Genomic DNA, 27,229 nt, shown 5'->3' with positions numbered 1-27,229 from the left:
TGGATAAATTTATGATTGTGTATTTGGACGATATTTTGATTTTTTCTGAGGACTGGGAGTCTCATGTTCAGCAGGTCAGAGAATTTTCCCGCAAGACCTGAAAAACCCTCCTGTGTGTAAAGGGTTCTAAGTGTGTTTTTGGGGTTCAAAAGATTTCCTTTTTGGGGTACATTTTTTCCCCTTCTTCTGTTGAGATGGACCCTGTCAAGGTTCGGGCTATTTGTGACTGGACGCAGCCTACTTCTCTAAAGGGTCTTCAGAAGTTCTTGGGCTTTGCTAATTTTTATCGTCGATTTATAACTGGTTTTTCTGGTGTTGCTAAGCCTCTTACGGATTTGACTAAGAAGGGTGCTGATGTTGCCAATTGGTCCTCTGCCGCTGTGGAGGCCTTTCGGGAACTTAAGCGCCGCTTTTCGTCTGCCCCTGTGTTGCGCCAGCCTGATGTCTCTCTCCCCTTTCAGGTTGAGGTCGATGCTTCCGAGATCGGAGCGGGGGCGGTTTTGTCGCAGAAAAGTTCCGATTGCTCAGTGATGAGACCTTGTGCGTTCTTTTCTCGAAAATTTTCTGCCGCCGAAAGAAATTATGATGTCGGTAATCGGGAGCTTTTGGCCATGAAGTGGGCATTTGAGGAGTGGCGTCATTGGCTTGAGGGTGCTAGACATCAGGTGGTGGTTTTGACTGATCACAAGAATCTGATTTATCTTGAGTCTGCCAGGCGCCTGAATCCTAGACAGGCGCGCTGGTCGTTGTTTTTCTCTCGGTTTAATTTTGTGGTCTCATATCTACCAGGTTCTAAGAATGTGAAGGCAGATGCCCTTTCTAGGAGTTTTGAGCCTGATTCCCCTGGTGATTCGGAACCTACAGGTATCCTTAAGGATGGGGTGATATTATCCGCTATTTCCCCAGATCTGCGACGTGCTTTGCAAGAGTTTCAGGCGGATAGACCTGATCGCTGTCCACCTGGTAGACTGTTTGTTCCTGATGATTGGACCAGTAGAGTCATCTCGGAGGTTCATTCTTCTACGCTGGCGGGTCATCCTGGAATTTTTGGTACCAGGGATTTGGTGGCTAGATCCTTCTGGTGGCCATCTCTGTCTCGAGATGTGCGTGTTTTTGTGCAGTCTTGTGATGTGTGTGCTCGGGCCAAGCCTTGTTGTTCTAGGGCTAGCGGGTTGTTGTTGCCCTTGCCTATTCCGAAGAGGCCTTGGACGCACATCTCGATGGACTTTATTTCTGATCTTCCTGTCTCTCAGAGGATGTCTGTTATCTGGGTGGTGTGTGACCGTTTTTCTAAGATGGTTCATTTGGTGCCATTGCCGAAGTTGCCTTCCTCGTCTGAGTTGGTTCCTTTGTTTTTTCAAAATGTGGTTCGCTTGCATGGTATTCCTGAAAATATCGTTTCTGATAGGGGTACCCAGTTCGTTTCTAGATTTTGGCGGGCATTCTGTGCCAGGTTGGGCATTGATTTGTCTTTTTCGTCTGCCTTCCATCCTCAGACTAATGGCCAGACGGAGCGAACTAATCAGACTTTGGAGACGTATTTGAGGTGTTTTGTGTCTGCGGATCAGGATGATTGGGTTGCCTTTTTGCCGTTGGCGGAGTTTGCTCTTAATAATCGGGCTAGTTCGGCCACTTTGGTTTCCCCTTTCTTTTGCAATTCGGGGTTTCATCCCCGTTTTTCTTCTGGTCAGGCGGAGTCTTCGGATTGTCCTGGAGTAGATGCTGTGGTGGATCGGTTGTATCGGATTTGGGAACAAGTGGTGGACAATTTGAATTTGTCCCAGGAGAGGACTCAGCGGTTTGCTAACCGCCAGCGTCGGGTTGGTCCTCGCCTTCGTGTTGGGGACTTGGTGTGGTTGTCTTCCCGTTTTGTCCCAATGAGGGTTTCTTCTCCTAAATTTAAGCCTCGGTTCATCGGTCCCTATAGGATTTTGGAGATTATTAACCCTGTTTCCTTTCGTTTGGACCTCCCGGCATCTTTCGCTATCCATAATGTGTTCCATCGGTCGTTGTTGCGGAGATACGAGGTGCCGGTGGTTCCTTCTGCTGAGCCTCCTGCTCCTGTGCTGGTTGAGGGTGAATTGGAGTACGTTATAGAGAAGATCTTGGACTCCCGTATTTCCAGGCGGAGACTCCAGTATCTGGTTAAATGGAAGGGCTATGGTCAGGAAGATAATTCTTGGGTAACTGCCTCTGATGTTCATGCCTCGGATTTGGTTCGTGCCTTTCATAGGGTTCATCCAGGTCGCCCTGGCGGTTCTTGTGAGGGTTCGGTGCCCCCTCCTTAAGGGGGGGGTACTGTTGTGATCCGCTTTTTGGGCTCCCCTAGTGGTGGCTGGTGGTACTGGAGACTTGTGTGTTCTTTTCTGCCTCAGCTCACCTGCTTCCATCAGTTTTGGGAGTTCCCTATTTAGCCTTGCTCTCCAGTCACTTCCTTGCCGGTCATCATTGTAACCTGAGTCATTCAGTTGCATGTTCCTGCTACTAGTCTGCTGATCAGCTAAGTGGACTCTTGTCCTTATTGTTTTGTATTTTTGTCCAGTTTACAGTTTTGTCTTTTCCTGTTACTGGAAGCTCTTGTGGACTGAAATTGCCACTCCTGTGTGATGAGTTGACACAGGAGTTTTAAAGTAATTTCAGGATGGGTTTTTGATAGGGTTTTTCAGCTGACCGTGAAGTCCTCTTTTGTATCTTTCCTCTATCTAGTAAGTGGACCTCGCTTTGCTAAATCTACCTTCATACTGTGTATGTCTTTTCCTCTGAACTCACCGTTAATATATGTGGGGGCTACTATCATCTTTGGGGAATTTCACTAGAGGTAAGCCAGGTCTGTTCCTTCCTCTTCCAGGCGTAGTTAGTTCTCCGGCTGGCGCGTGGCATTTAGGCAGCCGTAGGAATGCTCCCTGGCTACTGTTAGTTGTGTGGTAGATTTAGGTCACGATCAGCTTGAGTTTCCATCACCCGAGAGCTAGTCTGTAATTTTTGTGTTTCTGATGTTCCCATGCCATTGGGGAATCATGACAGGTCGCTGTATCAAGAAATCTGAAGGCTAGCAAATGGAGCGCTCCTGAACTGAGAAAATGACACAAACCGTTTTAGGATGGCCGCACACCTTCACTGTCAGCAGAACCCTCATTTGGCTGATAGCGCTACCTCCAGAGCCATAACATTCCAGCACTCAATCCATGAACAAGCTTATGCGTTAGCGGACTGTATAATTTATGTGGGCCCTACAATAACCGTTAATGAGCTGCCAACAATTTGAAAACTATATGGGAACCATATGATTGATTTGTCTCCATACAAGTCTAGAAAAAAGGCCTTAAAGTGTAACCGTTGTCTTTTATTTTTATTTTTATAAATCAATAGTACACATCAAAATTAGAAATTTGTAATATATCTTATCAGAGAAATATGATACTTTCTTCTCCGTGACTGATCTTTTATTTTAAAAAGTCTCAAATCTAGCGCAAAATTGTTCTGCAGTGAATATAGATTTACCCATAACTGAGAAAGGGGATGACAGTTAGTGCTCATAACGTTCTATGGAGAACTGTAACTGTTGTCTATCTGACTAGACGTTTCCGGTGACTCTTAATTAACACAACTAGTTGGCATGCGACCTCATGCATGCAAATTACATATTTGCAATTACGCGCCCACACCACAGAATCCTGACAGCTCCAAGTGTGCACACTGTGGGGATTCACAAGTCTGCAGTCACTTTGTCACGGGGTTACCACAACAGAGCAGAGCCGGAAGACCACAGCATCTGGTGGCTCCTACTCCGCCGCTGAGAATAAGCACTTCTCCAGTGTATTAAACGGGTTTATTTCTTTCAGCAGAACAGGGGTTAATCGGCCATGTTGGAAATTCTTGCATTAAACTGTGCTCGGTTAGCCACTCCTTTCCCCTATAAAATCTCGGCTCGATTACCAAGTCCTTGTCTGAGTTAGTAATTGCTACAAGACATAGGAGTGGGAGAAGTTGGTTTTGTGAAGGAGAGCTGCAGGAATTTATTAGCGACTGTTGCCTGGTTTGTACGCTTGGAAATCCCTTATCCTTCCCTGTTTTACTTTCCTCCCCCTCCCTACACACCCTGGTGAAGACTTCTGTTATATGTCAGTGTATATTTTGAGTGTTTGGAGTTTTCAGTTTACTCTTGTCTTTGTTACCCTGTTTGTCGGGTTAGTGTACTGCGGTGCACAGTAGTGTCCCCTCTTCCCAGGGTGGGAGATGGGGACAGACGAAGGACTAATCTAGGAGATAGGGCAAGGGAGGAGGCCCTGGCGTCTTCCCCATCTGAAGTATCTCGGGGAACAGGGTGAGCTACGGCGCCCCCTAGTGTTAGGACCAAGAAGAGTGCCTCTGGTTCCCCAGGTCACTCGCCACACTTTATATGACTGCAGACTTGAAACCCAAGCCTGGACAACCCCCTTTAAGTCACTGCCCAACACCTCTAAAAATTATTTATCCCGCAAGAGAACAAAAGCTTTGGACAATTAAACTGAACATGCCCCATCCTTCTTTCCCCTGACAGATTGATGATGGCAGGTCCCCATACCCTTTAGATGGTCAGCCGGTCCTGCCACTTTACTTTGGACTTTTGGCCTTTTCGGAGAATAGGGCATGGACATCTACCTTTGCCATCTGTTATTGCTCTACTGCTTAGTTCTTAACTGAGATTTTTTTTATATACAGGAGACAGGGTTTCAGCTTTACTTATTAAAACATGGTAAAGCCGAAGGCAAAAATGGGGGATGAAGGAAGGTTGAGTAGACACAAGGCGCTCTGTGACTGCCGAGAACTAGCACTGTGGCCATATCTTTGGGTATCATGGCTTTAATAACTTTCTTGAGAATTTGTAGTCATTAGAAGACAATTTAAGCAACCTGTAATATTGCTCTGACCATAACAGCAATATCATAATAGGCGGCTGGGGAATTCTGTCATTTTGTGTCTACACTAGAGATCAAAATCTGCAATCTAGAAGCTGAAGAGAGAAGCAAAGAAAATTGTGAACAGTGTATGACCTTATGTGCTATGTAACAATGACCTCTACTGCCTGACCTCGCTCATTTTTTTTCCTCAATATATTGTGTCATTACGTCAATTCTATTACGTGGCTATGCTCTAAATAACTGTTAACACATCTGGATTGAAAAACGATGTACAGAATTAAGGGAAAATTAAAAAATATATATATTTTTGCTGATTTATAGTTTAAAGACAGAAAATATAAAAAGTACTACAAATTCAAAACTATTTAGCAAATTAAAAATAATGCAACAACACTTTGAGAATGCAGTGAATAAAAATAAAGCCTATACATTACTGAATCCAAAAATGATCTAATTGATTTCCCGTTTTTCGAAAGTTCTATGAAAATATCCAGACGATAAATCCTGCTATAGAAATTATTTAACATTGCATTTTGCAGTGAGAAATACGGTAAGTATTTGATCCCCTACCAATAAGGGTTCTAGCTCCTACAGACCAGATAGACGCTTCTAATCAACTCGTTACCTGCATTATAGACAGCTGTCTTACATAGTCACCTTTATAAAAGATTCCTGTCCACAGACTCAATTAATCAGTCAGACTCTAACCTCTACAACATGGGCAAGACCAAAGAGCTTTCTAAGGATGTCAGGGACAAGATCATAGACCTGCACAAAGCTGGAATGGGCTACAAAGCCATAAGTAAGATGCTGGGTGAGAAGGAGACAACTGTTGGTGCAATAATAAGAAAATGGAAGAAATGCAAAATGACTGCCAATCGACATCGATCTGGGGCAGCATACAAAATCTCACCTCGTGGGGTATCCTTGATCATGAGGAAGGTGAGAGGTCAGCCTATGACTACACGGGGGGAGTTTGTTAATGATCTCAAGGCAGCTGGGACCACAGACACCAAGAAAACCATTGGTAACACATTACGCCGTAAAGGTTTAAAATCCTGCAGTGCCCGCAAGGTCCCACTGCTCAAGAAGGCATATGTGCAGGCCCGTCTGAAGTTTGCCAATGAACACCTGCATGATTCTGTGAGTGATTGGGAGAAGGTGCTGTGGTCACATGAGACAAAAATTGAGGTCTCTGGCATTAACTCAACTCGCCTTGTTTCGAGGAAGAGAAATGCTGCCTATGACCCAAAGAACACCTTCCCCACTGTCAAGCATGGAGGTGGAAACATTATGTTTTGGGGGTGTTTCTCTGCAGGGCACAGGACTACTTCACTGCATCAATGGGAGAATGGATGGAGCCATGTACCGTAAAATCCTGAGTGACAACCACCTCCCCTCCTTCAGGACATTAAAAATGAGTCATGGCTGGGTCTTCCAGCAATACAGCACCCAAAACATACAGCCAAGGCAACAAAGGAGTGGCTCAAAAAGAAGCACATTAAGGTTATGGAGTGGCATAGCCAGTCTCAAGAAAACTTATGGAGGGAGTTGAAGCTCCGAGTTGCTAAGTGACAGCCTCAAAATCTTAATGATTTAGAGATGATCTGCAAAGAGGAGTGGACCAATATTCCTCCTGACGTGTGCGCAAACCTCATCATCAACTACAAAAAACATCTGACTGCTGTGTTTGCCAACAAGGGTTTTGCCACCAAGTATTAAGTCTTGTTTGCTAGAGGGATCAAATACTTATTTCTCACTGCAAAATGCAAATAAATTTATATAATTTGAACAATGTGATTGATTTTCTGGATTTTATTTTTGATATTCAATCTCTCAATGTTAAAATTAACCTACCCTTAAAACTATAGACTTTTCATGTTTTTGTCAGTGGGCAAAGTTGCAAAATCAATAAGAGATCAAATGCTTATTTCCCCCACTGTATATATATATATATATATATATATATATATATATATATATATATATATATATATATATATACTAGATGGTGGCCCGATTCTAACGCATCGGGTATTCTAGAATATGTATGTATGTATATAGCAGCCACATAGTATATACAGTGCCTAACAGTAGTATTCAACCCCCTGCAGATTTAGCAGGTTTAATAAGATGCAAATAAGTTAGAGCCTTCAAACAAGAGCAGGATTTATTAACAGATGCATAAATCTTACAAACCAAAAAGTTTTGTTGCTCAGTTAAATTTTTATAAATTTTAAACATAAAAGTGTGGGTCAATTTATTCAACCCCTAGGTTTAATATTTTGTGGAATAACCTTTGTTTGCAATTACAGCTAATAATCGTCTTTTATAAGACCTGATCAGGCCGGCACAGGTCTCTGGAGTTATCTTGGCCCACTCCTCCATGCAGATCTTCTCCAAGTTATCTAGGTTCTTTGGGTGTCTCCTGTGGACTTTAATCTTGAGCTCCTTCCACAAGTTTTCAATTGGGTTAAGGTCAGGAGACTGACTAGGCCACTGCAACACCTTGATTTTTTGCCTCTTGAACCAGGCCTTGGTTTTCTTGGCTGTGTGCTTTGGGTCGTTGTCTTGTTGGAAGATGAAATGACGACCCATCTTAAGATCCTTGATGGAGGAGCGGAGGTTCTTGGCCAAAATCTCCAGGTAGGCCGTGCTATCCATCTTCCCATGGATGCGGACCAGATGGCCAAGCCCTTTGGCTGAGAAACAGCCCCACAGCATGATGCTGCCACCACCATGCTTGACTGTAGGGATGGTATTCTTGGGGTCGTATGCAGTGCTATCCAGTCTCCAAACGTCACGTGTGTGGTTGGCACCAAAGATCTCGATCTTGGTCTCATCAGACCAGAGAACCTTGAACCAGTCAGTCTCAGAGTCCTCCAAGTGATCATGAGCAAACTGTAGACGAGCCTTGACATGACGCTTTGAAAGTAAAGGTACCTTACGGGCTCGTCTGGAACGGAGACCATTGCGGTGGAGTACGTTACTTATGGTATTGACTGAAACCAATGTCCCCATGAGATCTTCCCGGAGCTCCTTCCTTGTTGTCCTTGGGTTATCCTTGACTCTTCGGACAAGCCTGGCCTCGGCATGGGAGGAAACTTTCAAAGGCTGTCTAGGCCATGGAAGGCGTTCCTGTTATGACCCCAATGGCGAGGGTCTCAGAGGAACGTGGAAGTCTGCAGAATACAAAAATCCAGCTCATAGGGCAGTGGTAACTGGGTTGACCATATATCTACTCCTAACGCCAACACTAGAAGTAGCCGGGGATCATTTCTACGTTGATTCTAGATGACACGCGCCAGCCGGAGAATCTAGCTACCCCTAGTAGAGGAAAACAAAGACCTTTCTTGCCTCCAGAGAAGGGGACCCCAAAGCTGGCTAGAAGCCCCCTACAAATAATGACGGTGAGGTAAGAGGAAATGACAAACACAGAAATGAACCAGGTTTAGCACAGAGAGGCCCGCTTACTGATAGCAGAATAAAGAAAGGTAACTTATATGGTCAACAAAAACCCTATCAAAATCCACACTGGAAATTCAAGAACCCCCGAACCGTCTAACGGTCCGGGGGGAGGACACCAGCCCCCTAGAGCTTCCAGCAAAGGTCAGGATATAGATTTGGAACAAGCTGGACAAAAATGCAAAACCAAAACAAATAGCAAAAAGCAAAAGGCAGACTTAGCTGAAATAACTGGAACCAGGATCAGTAGACAAGAGCACAGCAGACTAGCTCTGATAACTACGTTGCCAGGCATTGAACTGAAGGTCCAGGGAGCTTATATAGCAACACCCCTAACTAACGACCCAGGTGCGGATAAAAGGAATGACAGAAAAACCAGAGTCAAAAAACTAGTAACCACTAGAGGGAGCAAAAAGCAAATTCACAACACGTTCCATAAGCCTTCCACTTCCGGATGATGCTCCCCACAGTGGAGACAGGTAGGCCCAACTCCTTGGAAAGGGTTTTGTACCCCTTGCCAGCCTTGTGACCCTCCACGATCTTGTCTCTGATGGCCTTGGAATGCTCCTTTGTCTTTCCCATGTTGACCATGTATGAGTGCTGTTCACAAGTTTGGGGAGGGTCTTAAATAGTCAGAAAAGGCTGGAAAAAGAGATAATTAATCCAAACATGTGAAGCTCATTGTTCTTTGAGCCTGAACTACTTCTTAATACTTTAGGGGAACCAAACAGAATTCTGGGGGGTTGAGGGGTTGAATAATAAATGACCCTCTGAAAAAACTTTTCACAATTTAAAAAAAAAAATAAACAAAGAAATAACATTCTTTTTTGCTGCAGTGCATTTCACACTTCCAGGCTGATCTACAGTCCAAATGTCACAATGCCAAGTTAATTCCAAATGTGTAAACCTGCTAAATCTGCAGGGGGTTGAATACTACTTGTAGGCACTGTAGCACAGGCCACGTAGTATATAGGAGCCATGTAGTATATAGCAGACAAACAGTACGTGGCCTGTGCTATATATACTATGTGGCTGCTATATACATACCTACATACATATTGTAGAATACCCGATGCGTTAATAAAGGCCACGCATTATATAACAGTGGCAACGCAGTATATAACACAGCCCAAACAGTATATAACACTGCCCACATACTATATAACACAGCCCACGCAGTATATAGTAGCCACGCAGTATATAACACTGGCCAAGTAGTATATAACACAGGCCTCGCAGTATATAACACAGCCCACGCAGTATATAGCACAGCCCACGCAGTATATAACACTGCCCACGTAATATATAGCACAGCCCACGCAGTACAAAACACAGCCCACATAGTATCTAACACTGGCCACGTAGTATATAGTAGCCACGCAGTAAATAACACAGCCTACGTAGTATACAGCAGTGTGGGCGCCAAATCCCTGTTAAAAAAAAAATGAAAATAAAAAATAGTTATATACTCACCCACCGGGATCCAGCGCAGCTCTGGCGATGTGCGCGCGGCTGCCGCCAATCTTCCGTTCCCAGGATGCATTGCAAAATTACCCAGATGACTTAGCGGTCTCGCGAGACCTGGGTAATTTTGCAATGCATCTCTGGGAACGGAAGCTGGTGGAAGGAAGGTGAGAATAGCAGGTTTTTTGTTTTTTTATTATTTTTAACATTACATCATTTTACTATTGATGCTGCCTAAAAAGTTGGGGACACACAGGGTTAATAGCAGCGATAACGGAGTGCGTTACCCGCGGCATAACGCGGTCTGTTACCGCTGGCATTAACCCTGTGTGAGTGGTGACTGGAGGGGAGTATGGAGCGGGCGCCGGGCAGTGACTGCAGGGTAGTAGGGAGGGACTAATCGGACTGTGCCCGTCGCCGATTGGTCGCAGCAGCCATGACAGGCAGCTGGCGAGCCCAATCAGCGACGCGGGATTTCCGTTACGGAAGTTAAGGACAGAAAGACGGAAGTACCGCTTAGACAATTATATATATATATATATATATATATATTTATTTTTTAAATCCAAATAATATCTCATTGATTTCCTGTTTTTCGAAAGTACGGTATTAGGAGAAGACACAGAGTAACTGCAGATTTATTGATCTTGACTGGACAGCTCTTTTAATCCTGTTACACTAATCATTCAAGGATAGAAAATAGTATAAAAATGTTTTCAAGATTTACACATTGCAAATAATACCAAAATATTTAAGTACTTTGGATAGAAAATGAGCTTTAAGTTTGTCTTTAAAATGCGTGTATTGTGGGGTCATTTTCCACCCCATCGCTGTTCCCATTTATTTTATGGCATTATGTTGTAGGAAAATGAGAAAATTATTGGTGATGAAATTGGCAGGTTGTAGGCAGCACAAAGTCTTAACACTTGTATTAGCTTCCAAAAATAACTGTGAAGCTGGTCGTCTGGAAGGAAAAACAGAAGCAAGGAAAGGTAAGGAGAATGAGGAAAGAACGTAGGAAATGTGTGACTTGTGGCCTGCAGAAACCACATAATGAGAACTTGGCAAAAATAAATCTTTTCTGCATTTCCGTGTGTGAAGTTTTCCAAACCTAGTGCTCAAAATTATTTTCAGAAGGAGAGTAAAAATGAGAAAATAAGTTTTGAAGCAAATATGCTATCTGATTATGCAACCCTTCATAAAACGATAGTTTCTAGCCCTATTGATCAAAACAGCATAAAAATCTTGTACTGTCTTTCTTATAAGTGTGATCACATAACACAGCATAGTCATAGTTATAGCCACTGTATTCATGATCATTTTGTTTACAGAAATACGTTTTGTGCTTTATCGCAGTAGAAGCATCTGTACACTGCCCCTGATACTCTATACCCATACCCCTGATGAAGCATGCTGTGCGAAACACACATAGGATGAGGTCGTTCTTTTATCTGCTGCTGGTTTGTTTTGCACATTTTATTATTTTTTTCAGGCTGCTGCCTTACCCACTTATGTAAAGCATTTCTCTTTGGTTTCCATTTTGATGCTGTTTAGCACTATTTTGTTGCAAGCCTCTTTAAAGGAAATGGGTGTTTTACTGTACTGAGACACTCTTGTTGATTTATGGTGTTTTACTTATATCCAGCTACATGCAAGCATGGCATTTTTGTTATCCCACCTCTTTTTTCTATGTTGATTAATTTTATAAATATACGTCACTTTTATGTATATTTGTAGTCTTATGACTTTTTTTAAATGATTGCATCTTTTTATACTGCATCCCTTCTATCTGGCCCTGGTAATGCTTCTGTCTAGGTATCAGATATTTATGTAATTAGCACATAATATTTTCTGCAGGGATTTTTATTTTTAGAGTATGTTCAGAATTGGTTGATTAGTTGCAGTAGTAGTTACACATGTATAACATCATTTACATGCAGAGGGGAAAAAAAAGAAAATCACATTTTAGAGAATACTTCCATAAACCTTGCAGATTTTATCCAAATCGTGTGTAGCAATAATGACATTTATGGCAAGATTTTAATGTAAGACTATGTAAGAATTTTGTTTCATATATCCTTAAGTGTTATATGTTGATTTTACCTTGCATTTTACTGCAAATTAACCATGGCGAAGGGTGCAGCAAAAATCACGTAATATATATATAAAGTGCACCAACATGCTTTAAAAGTCATACAGATTTTTTTCAGCCTTGGGATAGATAAGCTACTTCAAATAATCTGTAAAGGGGAGTTAGTCTGTAACCAGGTTTTTGCCAACTAATCAGAGAGCAGCGTAATATACAGACAGAGACCCTGATTCCAGCGATGTGTCACTTATTGGGCTTTGACAAAATCACAGCACTATGATCAGGAGATGGTAAATCTGCTACCATGCAGACTTCCATATTCATGACCCATGTATAACCCCAACCCCGCCACTGATTGGCAGCTTTCTGCCTATGCACAGTGTACACAGAAAGTTGCCAAACAATAGTGTGGGCGGGATTATGCAGAGCTCAGCATTCCGAGAACTGCAGATAAAAAAAAGGATTTTTTTCAAAACCACAGCAGCCTTCTAAGTGACACATCGTTGGAATCAGGGTCTCTGCCCCTACATCATAGTGCTCTTAGATGGGGCAGCAAACACCTACTGACAGATTTAATAATGGTGGCACCCTCACCTGTTTTTGAGATGAGCTTCCACATCGCAGCGCTGCATTGTGTCCTTGCAAGCATTGGAAAATGGACAAGACACGACAAGCTTGTCCAGAAGTTTGTGCACCAGGATACTGGATTTCTTGCACAGTTTAAAGTGCAGCCGTTTTCGGTCCAGTGGGCAGAAGTCTTTCTCCTGTAGGAAGTTTCTGAGGCACTTGTAGCAGAAAGTGTGGCCACATGGGGTATCCAGCGGCTGTAGCAATGGTTGAAGGCAAATGTGGCATACCAGGTCATCGTCCACTTCATTCAGGTAATTGTACAGGTGGTTCTCTCTGGTCCAGTGCTGCTGACCACACTCGAAGCACAAAGGATTCAATGAGGCATCTTCCTCTACCACCACTAGTTCTTCCGTTGCCGTTCCCATAGTGAAAAGTCCAATGCACCTCAACAACTAGGCTTCCGTCCCGTCCTCAGCAATCCACATAGCGAACCAACAGGGCCATCTGTATTCCTGTAAAATTTAATTAAAACATTGAATAACGCAGGTGAACTTATTGTAACTGTAAAAAAAAAAAAACGGAAAGGATTGGCTCGACCATCGTCAACATAAATCAGGTATGATAGGGCTTGTACTGTCGATGTCGGGGTGCGGAGTATTACAGCCGAGCAGGGAAATTACTTGAAGCATCAGCTTGTATCTGCACATGGCAAAAGCAGATGTTTGTAAGTCTCTTAAGTCATAGTACGGCAGGGGTGATCGAGAAGTGGCTTAGTGAAGTCAAAGATTCGCATCGCAATCTGTTAGCAAGACATCTGCCGTCCTCGGATCCCCTGAGCCGACGTCGCTTTTCTTTCTTTGTATATTAGGAAAAGGAGGGATCGCGAGGATTTCAATTTGTCAAAAAGTGTTCGCATCCATGTGTACATAATACATACCATAAATATCCTGCGTATATTCAGCAGCTGATGTTGGGCTAGGGAAGAGGGAACCTCATCACACTTGTCCTAGGGGGAGGTAAAGCTACATGGATGCCCCCTTCTTCACAGGACCACAAAAGACTGCATAATGATCACACCATGTTTCTCTGCTGCAAATTATAGGGGGTAATGTTCTCCAAGCGAATGTAGGAACATTATAAATATATGCACGTTAGCTTCCCTCCAAGAGGAAGACAGCTGATGATATTGCCACCAAGAGACCGTTTTCTTCCACCTGGAGAAGAGAGATAATTTGTATTCCATCCTCCCTGGTTATAATTCTTCCTACGTCAGGTTGATGGTCTCCACAAGAAGAACCAGAACGGAACCCTTAGACCTTTCTTGCTCTTAAACGAAGAAAGCTGTCTCTTTAGTGTCACCACTTAGGCTACGTTCACATTTGCGTTGTTGGGCGCAGCGTCGGCGACGCAACGCAACCAACAACGCATGTACACAACGCAGCGTTTTGCGACGCATGCGTTGTCATAAGATCCTACAGATCGGGACTTTCGGCGCAGGGAAAACACTACAAGTAGCTTCCCCTGCGCCCTGTCTTGTGCGTCTATATGACGCATGCGTCGTAAAACACAGTACAACGCATACCGGCGCATGTCCATGCACCCCCCATGTTAAAGATAGGGGCGCATGACGCATGCGTCGGTATGCGTCGACAACGCTGCGCCCAACAACGCAAATGTGAATGTAGCCTTAGTCATATTCCTTTTGGAGGAGAGTTAATTTGCACCTTTACTTGGGAGCATTACCTGGCTCTTTGGTCTCCGTATGCAAGTTTCGTAGTCGTGACCAAAAAAACAGTACCCCTGATCCTTGGTTAACGGTCTCTCCACCAGCTAACCAATTCCCTATTCTGCACATTGAAGAGTCAAGAAGTCTATAACAACTGTTTTTTTTTTCCTTTTGGAAACAAGTATCTTAAGGCATGTGGCAAACACTTCTAACGCAGCTACTAGGGGCGGATATACCATTGGTGCAATGTGTGCATCTTCAGCCAGAGAGGCAAGAGGTCCCACATCTACCTCCAAAACAATATGTAAGGTGACACGTGATGAACTAGTGGACTACAAAAGGCCAAGATACTGTTCTTCTTGCACAGGGGCCCTCTTGGGTCTCTGTCCAGCCCTGACATCTATATCCTACCACCAATGTGTCACGAGGGTAATGGGTAGACTTCAGCTGATTACCCGGGCCCCTGCGATATCCCTCAGACTAGGGAAAACCCTGTCTGTCCCTCTCCCAGAATTTACACTGATGATGTGCTTGTCTGGGCCGCCAGGCCTGACCCTGACTCCTGTTTCAGCCCTATGCTGAAACCTCCACCCGCCACCCAGTGATCAGACCACACACCAACCCCTACAGAAAGCACAGACAGGGAAAACTAAAAAACGCACCACGCCGCAGACACACAGGAAAACACTATAATGTGTGCAGGGCAAAACAAACACAAATATAGGAAGGAGAAATATAACGAAGGATAATACACCACCAGATACGATACTTCTTCTCCTAGACCACCACTCCAGACCGAGATCACCAGGAACAAGACACAAGCTATAATCGGCAACACCCAAAGTCCAGAATGACTCCAGAATTACCAGCTAGATTAACCCCGGACAACCTGGATAAAATCTATCCGGCGCCACTGAGCGTATAGTGGACGAATGTGGAGTTACCGCTGTCTGTCGGACGCCCTAGTGTGAATAGCGTCCGACATGACACAATGAGTGACATTAGACATCCAGCTCTCTTGCCTTACAGCAGAGCTAATATGTCTCCACTACAACACATGGACCTTGGGGCAAGAACTTGGACCTCCTTCTTGGAAGTATGAACAAAAATCCATAAATGTTTTACACCATTCAGCCCATTACCCTTTTAGTTAAACCCTCAGTGTTGGAAAATATTGTGCTCTATATTCCCATGTTAGAAAGTAATTGTAAAAGCTACATGTACACAGCCGGGTTCCCTGGAGATCCGAGAATGAACCAGGTGGATGTAACCTAAATTTGTGTACATATGAGAGGAAGCTAAAGGTTTTGATGTCCTACCGGCAGAGAGTTTTTTTGTAATGGTTTTGGATTTCTCCGCTTCAAACCCAAAACATGTACTGTATATGGGAGGACAAATTCTCATTCAAACCCACAGATTTTAGGACATTTCGGAAGACAAGGTTTTGGCTAGATGTGAATATGTCCTTAACGATTTTAGTAACAGGGTAGCTATATTCTTGGACACAACATACAGTTGGCCATCATCCATGAAAGCTGCCAATACACAAACCTAGAATGGCTGTGGATATTTCAGCAGATAATTCAGTGAGCACAGTTCCAACAATGGTGCTATAATTATACTACAGCATTGTTTTACAGAATTACATTCCAACTCCCTCTCCAACCATCCTGGCTCCTGCTCTGCGGCTTCTCGAAATGCTGAGACGCTCACAGAGCAGCAGAGAGGGGGCCGAGATGGTCGGAGAAGGAGGTGGAATGTCATTCTGTATAGCTCTCTTGCTTCGTCGGCCTGGGTGAGAACAATAATCGAACACATAAATTAATTAAAGGCTCCCATTCATCTAAGATAGTGGTCATCTACCTGTCCTGACTCCTCAGTACACGCACAGGCTTGGCTAGGGCTAAGAAGTTACAGGTTTCCAATGGGTAGAGAGCAGTAACACATCTCGGGCAAAGGCTTATTGCTCCTGATACAAAAGGATAGGGGGGTGTAGTTCAACATGCCCGATCCTTCTCCTCGACAGGAGAGAAATAAACCCCATACATAGTAGATGGCTACTGGGTCTCCCGTAGATTCACTCATCTGAGATAATTGGTTGGATTATGCAAATGACACTGTGATCAGTGTTTGATCAGAGTGTTAGCATAGTGTGGTCTGATTCTCCCATATGAGAGAATCAGAGCACTCTGTGTGAGAAGATGGAGAACAAAATTTCTCCATCTTCTTCATTGTATCAGTGTGCAGAACTTGTACTGCACTTAGATGTCATCCAAGTGCAGTCCAATGTTTCCATGGACTCATTACGGCCGAGTGAGATCCAAAATCGGTTGAAACTCGAACATGCAGTGATTTTTCCTCGGACATGTGCCCCACAGCCTAACATTGGTCCGAGTAAGAACCGATGTTTTGTCGACAGTGTCACAGCACATATTCTCTCAGAATATTGTCAATGGGAGAGACACCCATTGGTCAATTAATTTGTACATTTCCATGCAGAATAACAGAGGCTCATCATATTGAGAGAATTTGGAGAAAAGATAACCCAGGACTGTTACACCATCACAGACTTCTCATCTATTCTTTGAATAGATTAAATTTTTATTGTAAGATAAAGCTCTACGAGGTTTGTTCTTACAAAATCCTTTTGCCTTTTCTCCACAGCAACCAGAATACTAATAGATATTGGCCCCCACCCACACACACACACACCAAAAGCTGGCAAGATACAAATGACACACAAGTGTTAGTGATTTCAGCATGCTAATCTCACTTTCTGCGCTACTCGAAGTCTCGCTGCATTCGATTCAATGTGACATTATAAATGTGGCCCCAACAAACGCCGACGACTCCGCCGTTAAAATTGATCTGTTTATTTGCATTTTTAGGGAAAGCATAAATCCAGGCAGAGGCTACATTATCGTTAGTATTTATCTTGCTGCAAAGTAGAAAAAAAATGTGCATTTACAGCCTGCAGTGCGGGGTGGAAATAATGTTTGTTGCGTAAAATTCATTGCAGAAGTGAAGAAAACTACTTAGCAGATGTCAGAAAGTCATAATATATTACCGCAGATAACAGTCGGGTCTAATTATATCCCCATATTGTTACATTATACAACGGCACCTCTGGGGAGGGAGAGGTGCACGCTAACACATATGTGCACGTTACACAAATCTGTACTTGTGAAAAGAGAATGAAATTGAATCCACGCGCAAGACGTTCTGCCGAGATTTCTCATCATTACCCTGACACTCTTGATACTTCACCTCCACCACTTTTAGGAACCCTCCCCCTCTTTTTATTGTCACCTACCGAGGCACAAATATTTTCACAGCTTAGAATTAGATAGTAGTTTTAGCAGGAGATGGCGGCACTCATAAATATGAAGATTCAACTACATCAGAGACAAAGAAGTAACATTAAATGCAGCTTACAAGCTCCGCGTGCACTGGCTCAATGCCATCCATATGTAGGTTCACATTTAGCATATACACCAGGAAAGTTCCTGGCACGCGCCCTATATTCATCAAATCTTGGACCCTCAGAAGGGCTGGGACAAATTTCCAAAGGTACCGCCAGATCTCCTCATAATCTCCAGAAAAGCAACATTTTTCGAAAAATCTATTGTGGTGGGAGGATGGAAGAGACGTGACACGGGTGTAAAGGGGCATGGCATGAAAAGGGTTGTGACTATGGGAGTGCTTAACTTGTCTAAAAGTTGGCAATTAAGGCATAGCCCAAATGCATGTATTGGGCTCTATTAAATCAACAAATGCCAAATAATGGAGTAGAGGAAAACATTACAGGACCTTCCTCCAGTGGCCACATGATGATCCATGGCCACTAGACCAGAGCCCTGCAAAACCTCCTCCGACAAGCCAGATTCCCTGGTGTCTCTCCTGCTTAGAAGGCCCTAAGCAATGTCATCAAAATGGATGAATTAGAACTAATGTTGTTGGAGCAGAATTATGACATGGTGGGGATATCTGAGACGTGGCTGGATGAGAGCCATGACTGGGCTGTTAACTTGCAGGGCTATAGCCTGTTCAGAAATGACCGTACAGATAAGCGAGGGGGAGGGGTGTGTCTATATGTAAAATCTTCCTTAAAACCCATCCTGCGTGATAATATAGGTGAATTTAATGAAAATGTAGAGTCCCTGTGGGTGGAGATAAGGGGAGGGGGAAAAAATAATAAATTACTGATAGGGGTTTGTTATAAATCTCCAAAACTAATGGAAGCAATGGAGAATATCCTCGTAAAGCAAATAGATGAAGCTGCGACTCAAGGAGAAGTCATTATTATGGGGGACTTCAACTACCCTGAAATAGATTGGGGAACAGAAACCTGCAGTTCCAGTAAAGGTAATCGGTTTTTGACAACTATGAGAGACAATTACCTTTCACAACTGGTTCAGGACCCAACAAGGAGGGGGGCACTGCTAGACCTAATATTAACCAACAGGCCAGACCGCATATCAAATATAAGGGTTGGGGGTCACTTGGGGAATAGTGATCACAAAATAATAAGTTTTCATGTAACCTTTAATAAGATGGGTAGTAGGGGGGTGACAAGGACACTAAACTTCAGGAGGGCAAATTTCCAACGGATGAGAGAGGATCTTGGTGCAATTAACTGGGACGATATCCTGAGACACAAAAATACACAAAGAAAATGGGAGACATTTATTAGCATCCTGGATAGGACCTGTGCACAGTATATACCGTATGGGAATAAACATACTAGAAATAGGAGGAAACCAATATGGCTAAATAGAGCTGTAAGGGGCGCAATAAGGGACAAAAAGAAAGCATTTAGAGAATTAAAGGAAGTAGGTAGTGAGGAGGCATTAAATAAATACAGAAAATTAAATAAATTCTGTAAAAAGCAAATCAAGGCAGCAAAGATTGAGACAGAGAGACTCATTGCCAGAGAGAGTAAAAATAATCCCAAAATATTCTTTAACTATATAAATAGTAAGAAACTAAAAAATGACAGTGTTGGCCCCCTTAAAAATAGTCTGGGTGAAATGGTGGATGAGGATGAGGAAAAAGCCAATATGCTAAATGACTTTTTTTCATCAGTATTTACAAAAGAAAATCCCATGGCAGCCAATATGACTAGTGATAAAAATTCCAGATTAAATGTCACCTGCTTAACCCAGCAGGAAGTACAGCGGCGTCTAAAAATAACTAAAATTGACAAATCTCCGGGCCCGGATGGGATACACCCCCGAATACTGCAGGAACTAAGTACAGTCATTGATAGACCATTATTTTTAATCTTTAAAGACTCCATAATAACAGGGTCTGTACCACAGGACTGGCGTATAGCAAATATGGTGCCAATATTCAAAAAAGGGGCAAAAACTGAACTCGGTAATTATAGGCCAGTAAGCTTAACCTCTACTGTGGGTAAAATCCTGGAGGGCATTCTAAGGGACGCTATACTGGAGTATCTGAAGAGGAATAACCTCATGACCCAGTATCAGCACGGGTTTACTAGGGACCGATCATGTCAGACTAATTTGATCAGCTTCTATGAAGAGGTAAGTTCCGGACTGGACCAAGGGAACCCAGTGGACGTAGTATATATGGACTTTTCCAAAGCTTTTGATACGGTGCCACACAAAAGGTTGTTACATAAAATGAGAGTAATGGGGATAGGGGAAAATATGTGTAAGTGGGTTGAGAGCTGGCTCAGGGATAGGAAACAAAGGGTGGTTATTAATGGAGCACACTCGGACTGGGTCACGGTTAGCAGTGGGGTACCACAGGGGTCAGTATTGGGCCCTCTTCTTTTTAACATATTTATTAATGACCTTGTAGGGGGCATTCAGAGTAGAATTTCAATATTTGCAGATGACACTAAACTCTGCAGGGTAATCAATACAGGGGAGGACAATTTTATATTACAGGATGATTTATGTAAACTAGAAGCTTGGGCTGATAAATGGCAAATGAGCTTTAATGGGGATAAATGTAAGGTCATGCACTTGGGTAGAAGTAATAAGATGTATAACTATGTGCTTAATTCTAAAACTCTGGGCAAAACCGTCAATGAAAAAGACCTGGGTGTATGGGTGGATGACAAACTCATATTCAGTGGCCAGTGTCAGGCAGCTGCTACAAAGGCAAATAAAATAATGGGATGTATTAAAAGAGGCATAGATGCTCATGAGGAGAACATAATTTTACCTCTATACAAGTCACTAGTTCGACCACACTTAGAATACTGTGCACAGTTCTGGTCTCCGGTGTATAAGAAAGACATAGCTGAACTGGAGCGGGTGCAGAGAAGAGCGACCAAGGTTATTAGAGGACTGGGGGGTCTGCCATACCAAGATAGGTTATTACACTTGGGGCTATTTAGTTTGGAAAAACGAAGACTAAGGGGTGATCTTATTTTAATGTATAAATATATGAGGGGACAGTACAAAGACCTTTCTGATGATCTTTTTAATCATAGACCTGAGACAGGGACAAGGGGGCATCCTCTACGTCTGGAGGAAAGAAGGTTTAAGCAAAATAACAGACGCGGATTCTTTACTGTAAGAGCAGTGAGACTATGGAACTCTCTGCCGTATGATGTTGTAATGAGTGACTCATTGCTTCAATTTAAGAGGGGACTGGATACCTTTCTGGAAAAGTATAATATTACAGGGTATATATATTAGATTCCTTGATAAGGCGTTGATCCAGGGAACTAGTCTGATTGCCGTATGTGGAGTCGGGAAGGAATTTTTTTCCCCATGGTGGAGTTACTCTTTGCCACATGGTTTTTTTTTGCCTTCCCCTGGATCAACATGTTAGGGCATGTTAGGTTAGGCTATGGGTTGAACTAGATGGACTTACAGTCTTCCTTCAACCTTAATAACTAACTAACTATGTAACTATCATTGTGGCATGACCCACACATGAAGTGGTGTCCGGCCTACTTATCTCAAGAGTGTCGGGGCTACGACAGGTAAGACAAAGTTCTGAGGGCTCTATTCCACTGCTCACTAACTACAGATGTTGCCACCGGACCAGAGTTCTGCAAACCTCCTCCAACAAGCCAGATTCCCTGGTGTCTCTTCTGCTTAGAAGGCCCTAAGCAATGTCATCATTGTGGCATGACCCACACATGAAGTGGTGTCCGGCCTACTTATCTCAAGAGCGTCGGGGCTACGACAGGTAAGACGAAGTTCTGAGGGCTCTATTCCACTGCTCACTAACTACAGATGTTTCCACCGGACCAGAGTTCTGCAAACCTCCTCCGACAAGCCAGATTCCCTGGTGTCTCTTCTGCTTAGAAGGCCCTAAGCAATGTCATCATTGTGGCATGACCCACACATGAAGTGGTGTCCGGCCTACTTATCTCAAGAGCGTCGGGGCTACGACAGGTAAGACGAAGTTCTGAGGGCTCTATTCCACTGCTCACTAACTACAGATGTTTCCACCGGACCAGAGTTCTGCAAACCTCCTCCGACAAGCCAGATTCCCTGGTGTCTCTTCTGCTTAGAAGGCCCTAAGCAATGTCATCATTGTGGCATGACCCACACATGAAGTTTTGCCAGGCCTACTTGTGTCCAGAGCGTCGGGGCTACAACAGGTAAGCGGAGGTTCAGAGGGCTCTATTCCACTGCTCACTATCTACAGATGTTGCCATATGCAGTGAATGCTCAGCACTGGTCTCGATGAGGAGGTGCGTTGGAGCCATGAATCACGAGTGCCTCACGAGTGGTGGGACCCTCCGTGTGCGCCTCGTCACAAATCCTACTCCTACCCCTCTAGGGAGTAAGATTTGTGGCATAGAGAACTCTGTTGCTCATCATGAATTTGGCAAACAGCAGCCGTCCTGTCTCTGTCTGAGCTCCATTTTGACAGAACTGGGAGAAACTGACGTGACACTGATGACGCCCGAAGTTGCAAAATTCAGGTGGAGCATTGAGATGCACCTAAATTTTGTGACTTTTCAAAGCTTTTATGCCAAAATTCTTGGGTGAAAGCCTTGATGCAAATGGCCCTATGTGAATATATGTTACAAGAAATGTATTTATTTATTCTTTCTAATTAAAAATAGATTCTTCTTTTTTAATGTTATTTTCTTATTTTAATTTTTTTTTTCAATTTTTTTCCATGGTTCCAGAAAACAGAATAAAAAAAAATGGATATTCTTCTCAGCTGCCACATGGACCATAAAAAACAATGGATGGGAGATGTTTAAGGGAGGGTGTTGTTAGCATGCTCAGCAGCCTGTGCAGTGGTCATTGTGCAGGAAGGAGTAGGAGGTGAGTAGTAGCTGAGCGGGGTCCGTCATCTATTGTGAATGGGGGATTCTGTGTAATTTTTAAAGGGTGATAGGAGTCATTATAATCTTGCCTGGGATAAATTCTGAGAAGTGATCTCTACAGAACAGGAAATATTAGTCTTATATAACAGTCAGTGAGAAAACTCCAAAATGTCAGGATTTTTTATATGGACAATATTAAAAATACATCAGAGTTCTTAAAAAAATATATTACATAAAAACTTACTTCAAGGAATAGGTGATCTCCTGATAACACTTTTCTTTTAAAGGAGTTGTCTCATAAACGATCACTTTCAAATAGCGGTCGCAAGGTTACCTACTACTGGCTCAGGTCTCACTACCAGTACCCCTTTCCAACAGCTGCAGGTGAACAGTAGCAACATCTGCAAGGAGTTAGAAGTTCTCTCCATGTTTCCTTTGGGTACCCCCGGTTTCCTCTCTCGCATATCATACAACCAAATCAGATCTCATGCTTTGCACTGAAGAGGGGCAACACCCCGAAACACCTGTCTGGAAATTGAGATTCTGGTTTGGCTTTTTCTTAAGTCATGTGGCAAGGTTCGTTAAAAGGTCAATATTGACTTTTAGGATTGCTACTTCCAATAGGTGGAGCTAGAATTCAAGTCCTCTTCCTCTCTGAAGATGTATTTTGCATATTTCTTTTTTCAGGAGAATTGCATGGCCTATAAGTCTCCTTACACTGGCATGCCAGGCATGTTACTGTCCACCAGGAGAAATGCTACCCCTCTCCCACTCCAAAGACATACTGATAAGAAATGTAGATTGTGAGCCCACTGCCAATGGTAACAATATCTGGAGTGCCGTAGAATATGGTGGCCCTACATGGACCTCTGACCTGTTGATTGATGGGAGCCCCAGCAGCCAGACCCCCAATTATATATTTATCAGACTGTAAAACCCTCCCCAAATCTGCATGGTCATACATCTCTGCACGGTCATACAGCTCTGCGCGGTCATACAGCTCTGCACGGTCATACATCTCTGCACGGTCATACATCTCTTAGCGGTCATACATCTCTTAGCGGTCATACATCTCTGCACGGTCACACATCTCTGCACAGTCATACATCTCTGCACGGTCATACATCTCTGCACGGTCATACATCTCTGCACGGTTATACATCTCTGCACGGTTATACATCTCTGCACGGTCATACATCTCTGCACAGTCATACATCTCTGCACGGTCATACATCTCTGCACGGTCATACATCTATGCACGGTCATACATCTCTTAGAGGTCATACATCTCTGCACGGTCATACATCTCTGCACGGTCATACAGCTCTGCGCGGTCATACAGCTCTGCACGGTCACACATCTCTGCGCGGTCACACATCTCTGCGCGGTCATACATCTCTGCACGGTCATACATCTCTGCGCGGTCACACATCTCTGCGCGGTCATACATCTCTGCACGGTCATACATCTCTGCACAGTCATACATCTCTGCACGGTCATACATCTCTGCACGGTCATACATCTCTGCACAGTCATACATCTCTGCACGGTCATACATCTCTGCACGGTCATACATCACTGCGCGGTCACACATCTCTGCACGGTCATACATCACTGCACGGTCATACATCACTGCACGGTCATACATCTCTGCACGGTCATACATCTCTGCGCAGTCATACATCTCTGCACGGTCATACATCACTGCACGGTCATACATCACTGCACGGTCATACATCTCTGCACGGTCATACATCTCTGCGCAGTCATACATCACTGCACGGTCATACATCTCTGCACGGTCATACATCTCTGCACGGTCATACATCTCTGCGCAGTCATACATCTCTGCACGGTCATACATCTCTGCGCAGTCATACATCTCTGCACGGTCATACATCACTGCACGGTCATACATCTCTGCACGGTCATATATCTCTGCACGGTCATATATCTCTGCACGGTCATACATCTCTGCACGGTCATACATCTCTGCACGGTCATACATCACTGCACGGTCATACATCACTGCACGGTCATACATCTCTGCGCAGTCATACATCTCTGCGCAGTCATACATCTCTGCATGGTCATACATCTCTGCACGGTCATACATCTCTGCGCAGTCATACATCTCTGCACGGTCATACATCTATGCTCTTATCTTCATTGGCCAACTTACGCATGCTCCCTTTTAACCAATGAGTTATGGTTCTCAGCCTCCCTTATTACATGCTCTCACTCTCGTCTGTAAGACTTCTCCCATGATGCAACCATCATCCGAAATTCACTGCCCTGGATCATCAGACTTAATTTCCAATATTCCCAGTTTTAAGTGTGACTTGAAAACCTATTTCTTCAAGGTGCTTTTGTCACATAATCACAATCCATGGCCATACATAACCTGAGCTAGTCACAAATATTACCTATGATGTATTACTCTGCACTCTGTATCCACGTTGGCTCAGATACTGGAGGGATGATGGGTTTATTAAAAAAAATTATCAAGTATTTTTATTGATTTTGTTGTATGAAACAGTTCATACATAAAAATAGTATCCTATTCCCCCTCCCCCTCTACTACCAATCCAAGGTAAGGAAAACTTAAGTGTGTTTGGCTCATCAAAGTACAGTAAAAGAGAACATGCCATAGTTAGTAATTGAGATCCATATATCAGATATTATAAAACAAGATAAATATGATCACATCACATTTCAAAGGGAAACTGTCACAAGGTTTTGGCTACTGCACCTGTGAGCAGCATACTGTAGGGGCAGAGACCCTAATTCCAGTGTCACTTTGTATCAGAACTGCTGCACCCAGTAAACTATCAGAATTTGTAGATGTAGCAGAGCTCAGAAAGCTGACCGTGCCCACACCAGAGATTTCTGTGTACACTGTATAAGCTGCTAATCAGTGGTGAGGGCGGAGCTGGACCAGGATGCATGTGAGCTATAGTCCAGGCAGTGATAATCTCCTGGTGATAAAACACTCATTGTATTGAAACAAGAGCAGCCAGCCTACTATGTGATACATCACTGAAATCAGTGTCTCAGCCCTAATCTCATGCTGCCGTCAGATTAAGTAGCAAAACCTGTTGACAGATTCCCTTTAAAAGACATGTATTAATTCTCCTAGCTCTCCTTACATATATATTAAACTTTGATTTTATAGATCCTAGTTCCGACTCTAATGCTTACCAACAGCCAGTTACATTCCTTAAAATAGCCACAGACAGTATCTCTTGAAGCCATACCAGTATTGTCAATCCAGAGTGCCCAAATCTTTTCAAATGTAGGTATTTAGTTTCTCATTAAGTAAATATTCAGGGTCCATGCAACTTTATTTATAACTCCAAATTCAACAGGGTCTGGTGCTGGTCCCCTGGAAAAATTACTTTTCTCTTTCTATGTTATTTAGATTGTTAGGTATTAACCCCGTACATGTACTGCGCTTGTCGTATCCCTCCCTTTGATGTGTGCTCCGGCACTGAGCCCACATCTTTCCCAACACATGTCAGCTGTTTTGAACAGCTGACATGTGCTCCTAACAGCCATAGGTGGATTGCTGTTAACCCGTTAAATGCTGCTGTCAATCTCGGACAGCAGCATTTAATGTGATCGAGCCGGAAGGGCATCACTAATCCAGCCCATTGGCGTACGTGTCACACGACCTCGGGTTGCTGGTGGGTTGGTCTGCAGTAGGCCCTTGTAGTTCTCATTGCTGGATGGGCGGCGCTCATAGCAAGTGAGCATTTCTGCTACACACAGGCGATCTGATCATCGCCTGTGTGTAGCACAGGCAATCGGGTTATCGCATCTTCTCGTCTCCCATGGAGACTACTGAAGCAAGTGAAAAGTAAAAAAAAATGTTTTTAACAATATTACAAAAATAAAAAAATATATAAAAGGTCAAATAAAAGTAAAAGTTCAAATCCCCCCCTTTCCCCCCATTCAAAATAAAACAATAAAAAAAATACACGTTTGGTATCGCCACATTCAGAATCGCCCAATCTATCAAGCAATAAAAAAAAATTAATCCGATTGGTAAATGACGTAGCGGAAAAAAAAAGTGAAAACGCCAGAATTACGTTTTTTTAGTTGTGGCAACATTGCATTAAAATCCAATAACGCGCGATCAAAAGAACGTGTCAACACTAATATGGTATCATTAAAAACGTCAACTTGCCACACAAAAAATAAGCCCTCACCCAACCTGAGATCACGAAAAATGGAGACGCTACGGGTCTAGGAATATGACGCTTTCTTTTTTATTTTTAACAAACTTTGGATTTTTTTTTCACCATTTAAATAAAAAAACAACCTGTACTTGTCTGGTGTCTACGAACTCATAATGACCTTGAGAATAATCATAATGGCAGGTCAGTTTTAGCATTTGGTGAACATGGTAAAAAAAAAAAAAATAATCTAAAAAAACAGTTGTGGAATTGCACTTTTTTTTGCAATTTCACTGCACTTGAAATTTTTTTCCCCATTAGTGAGTACACGATATGGTAAAAACAACGGTGTCATTCAAAATTACAACTCATCCTGCAAAAAAACAAGCCCTCACATGGCCATATTGACGAAAAAATAAAAAAGTTATGGCTCTGGGAAGAAGGGGAGCAAAAAGCAGAAAAGCAAATATGAAAAAGCACTGTGGCATGAAGGGGTTAAAGGAGTTGTCTATGCATGTAATAATCACTACCAATCCTAAGGATAAAGCATAAATCTTGGGA

The 27,229-nt window shown here is 43.2% G+C and overlaps 1 protein-coding gene across 2 annotated transcripts in view; it reads right to left on the bottom strand.

Moving 5' to 3' along the window:
* The window catches only part of LNX2 (ligand of numb-protein X 2), a 187,704-nt gene that overhangs the window by 84,798 nt on the left and 75,677 nt on the right, over window positions 1-27,229 (bottom strand). For both annotated transcript variants that reach the window (XM_077298294.1, XM_077298295.1), the window contains exon 2: window positions 12,514-13,001. In XM_077298294.1, the coding sequence (XP_077154409.1) occupies window positions 12,514-12,914 (401 nt within the window). In that variant the 5' untranslated portion in view covers window positions 12,915-13,001. The remainder of the gene's footprint in view (window positions 1-12,513; window positions 13,002-27,229) is intronic.

Source organism: Ranitomeya variabilis, chromosome 3, assembly GCF_051348905.1.
Source record: "Ranitomeya variabilis isolate aRanVar5 chromosome 3, aRanVar5.hap1, whole genome shotgun sequence".
NCBI lineage: Eukaryota > Metazoa > Chordata > Amphibia > Anura > Dendrobatidae > Ranitomeya > Ranitomeya variabilis.
The sequence above is the reverse complement of the archived record's forward strand: the minus strand, read 5'-3'. Positions and strand labels throughout refer to the sequence as shown.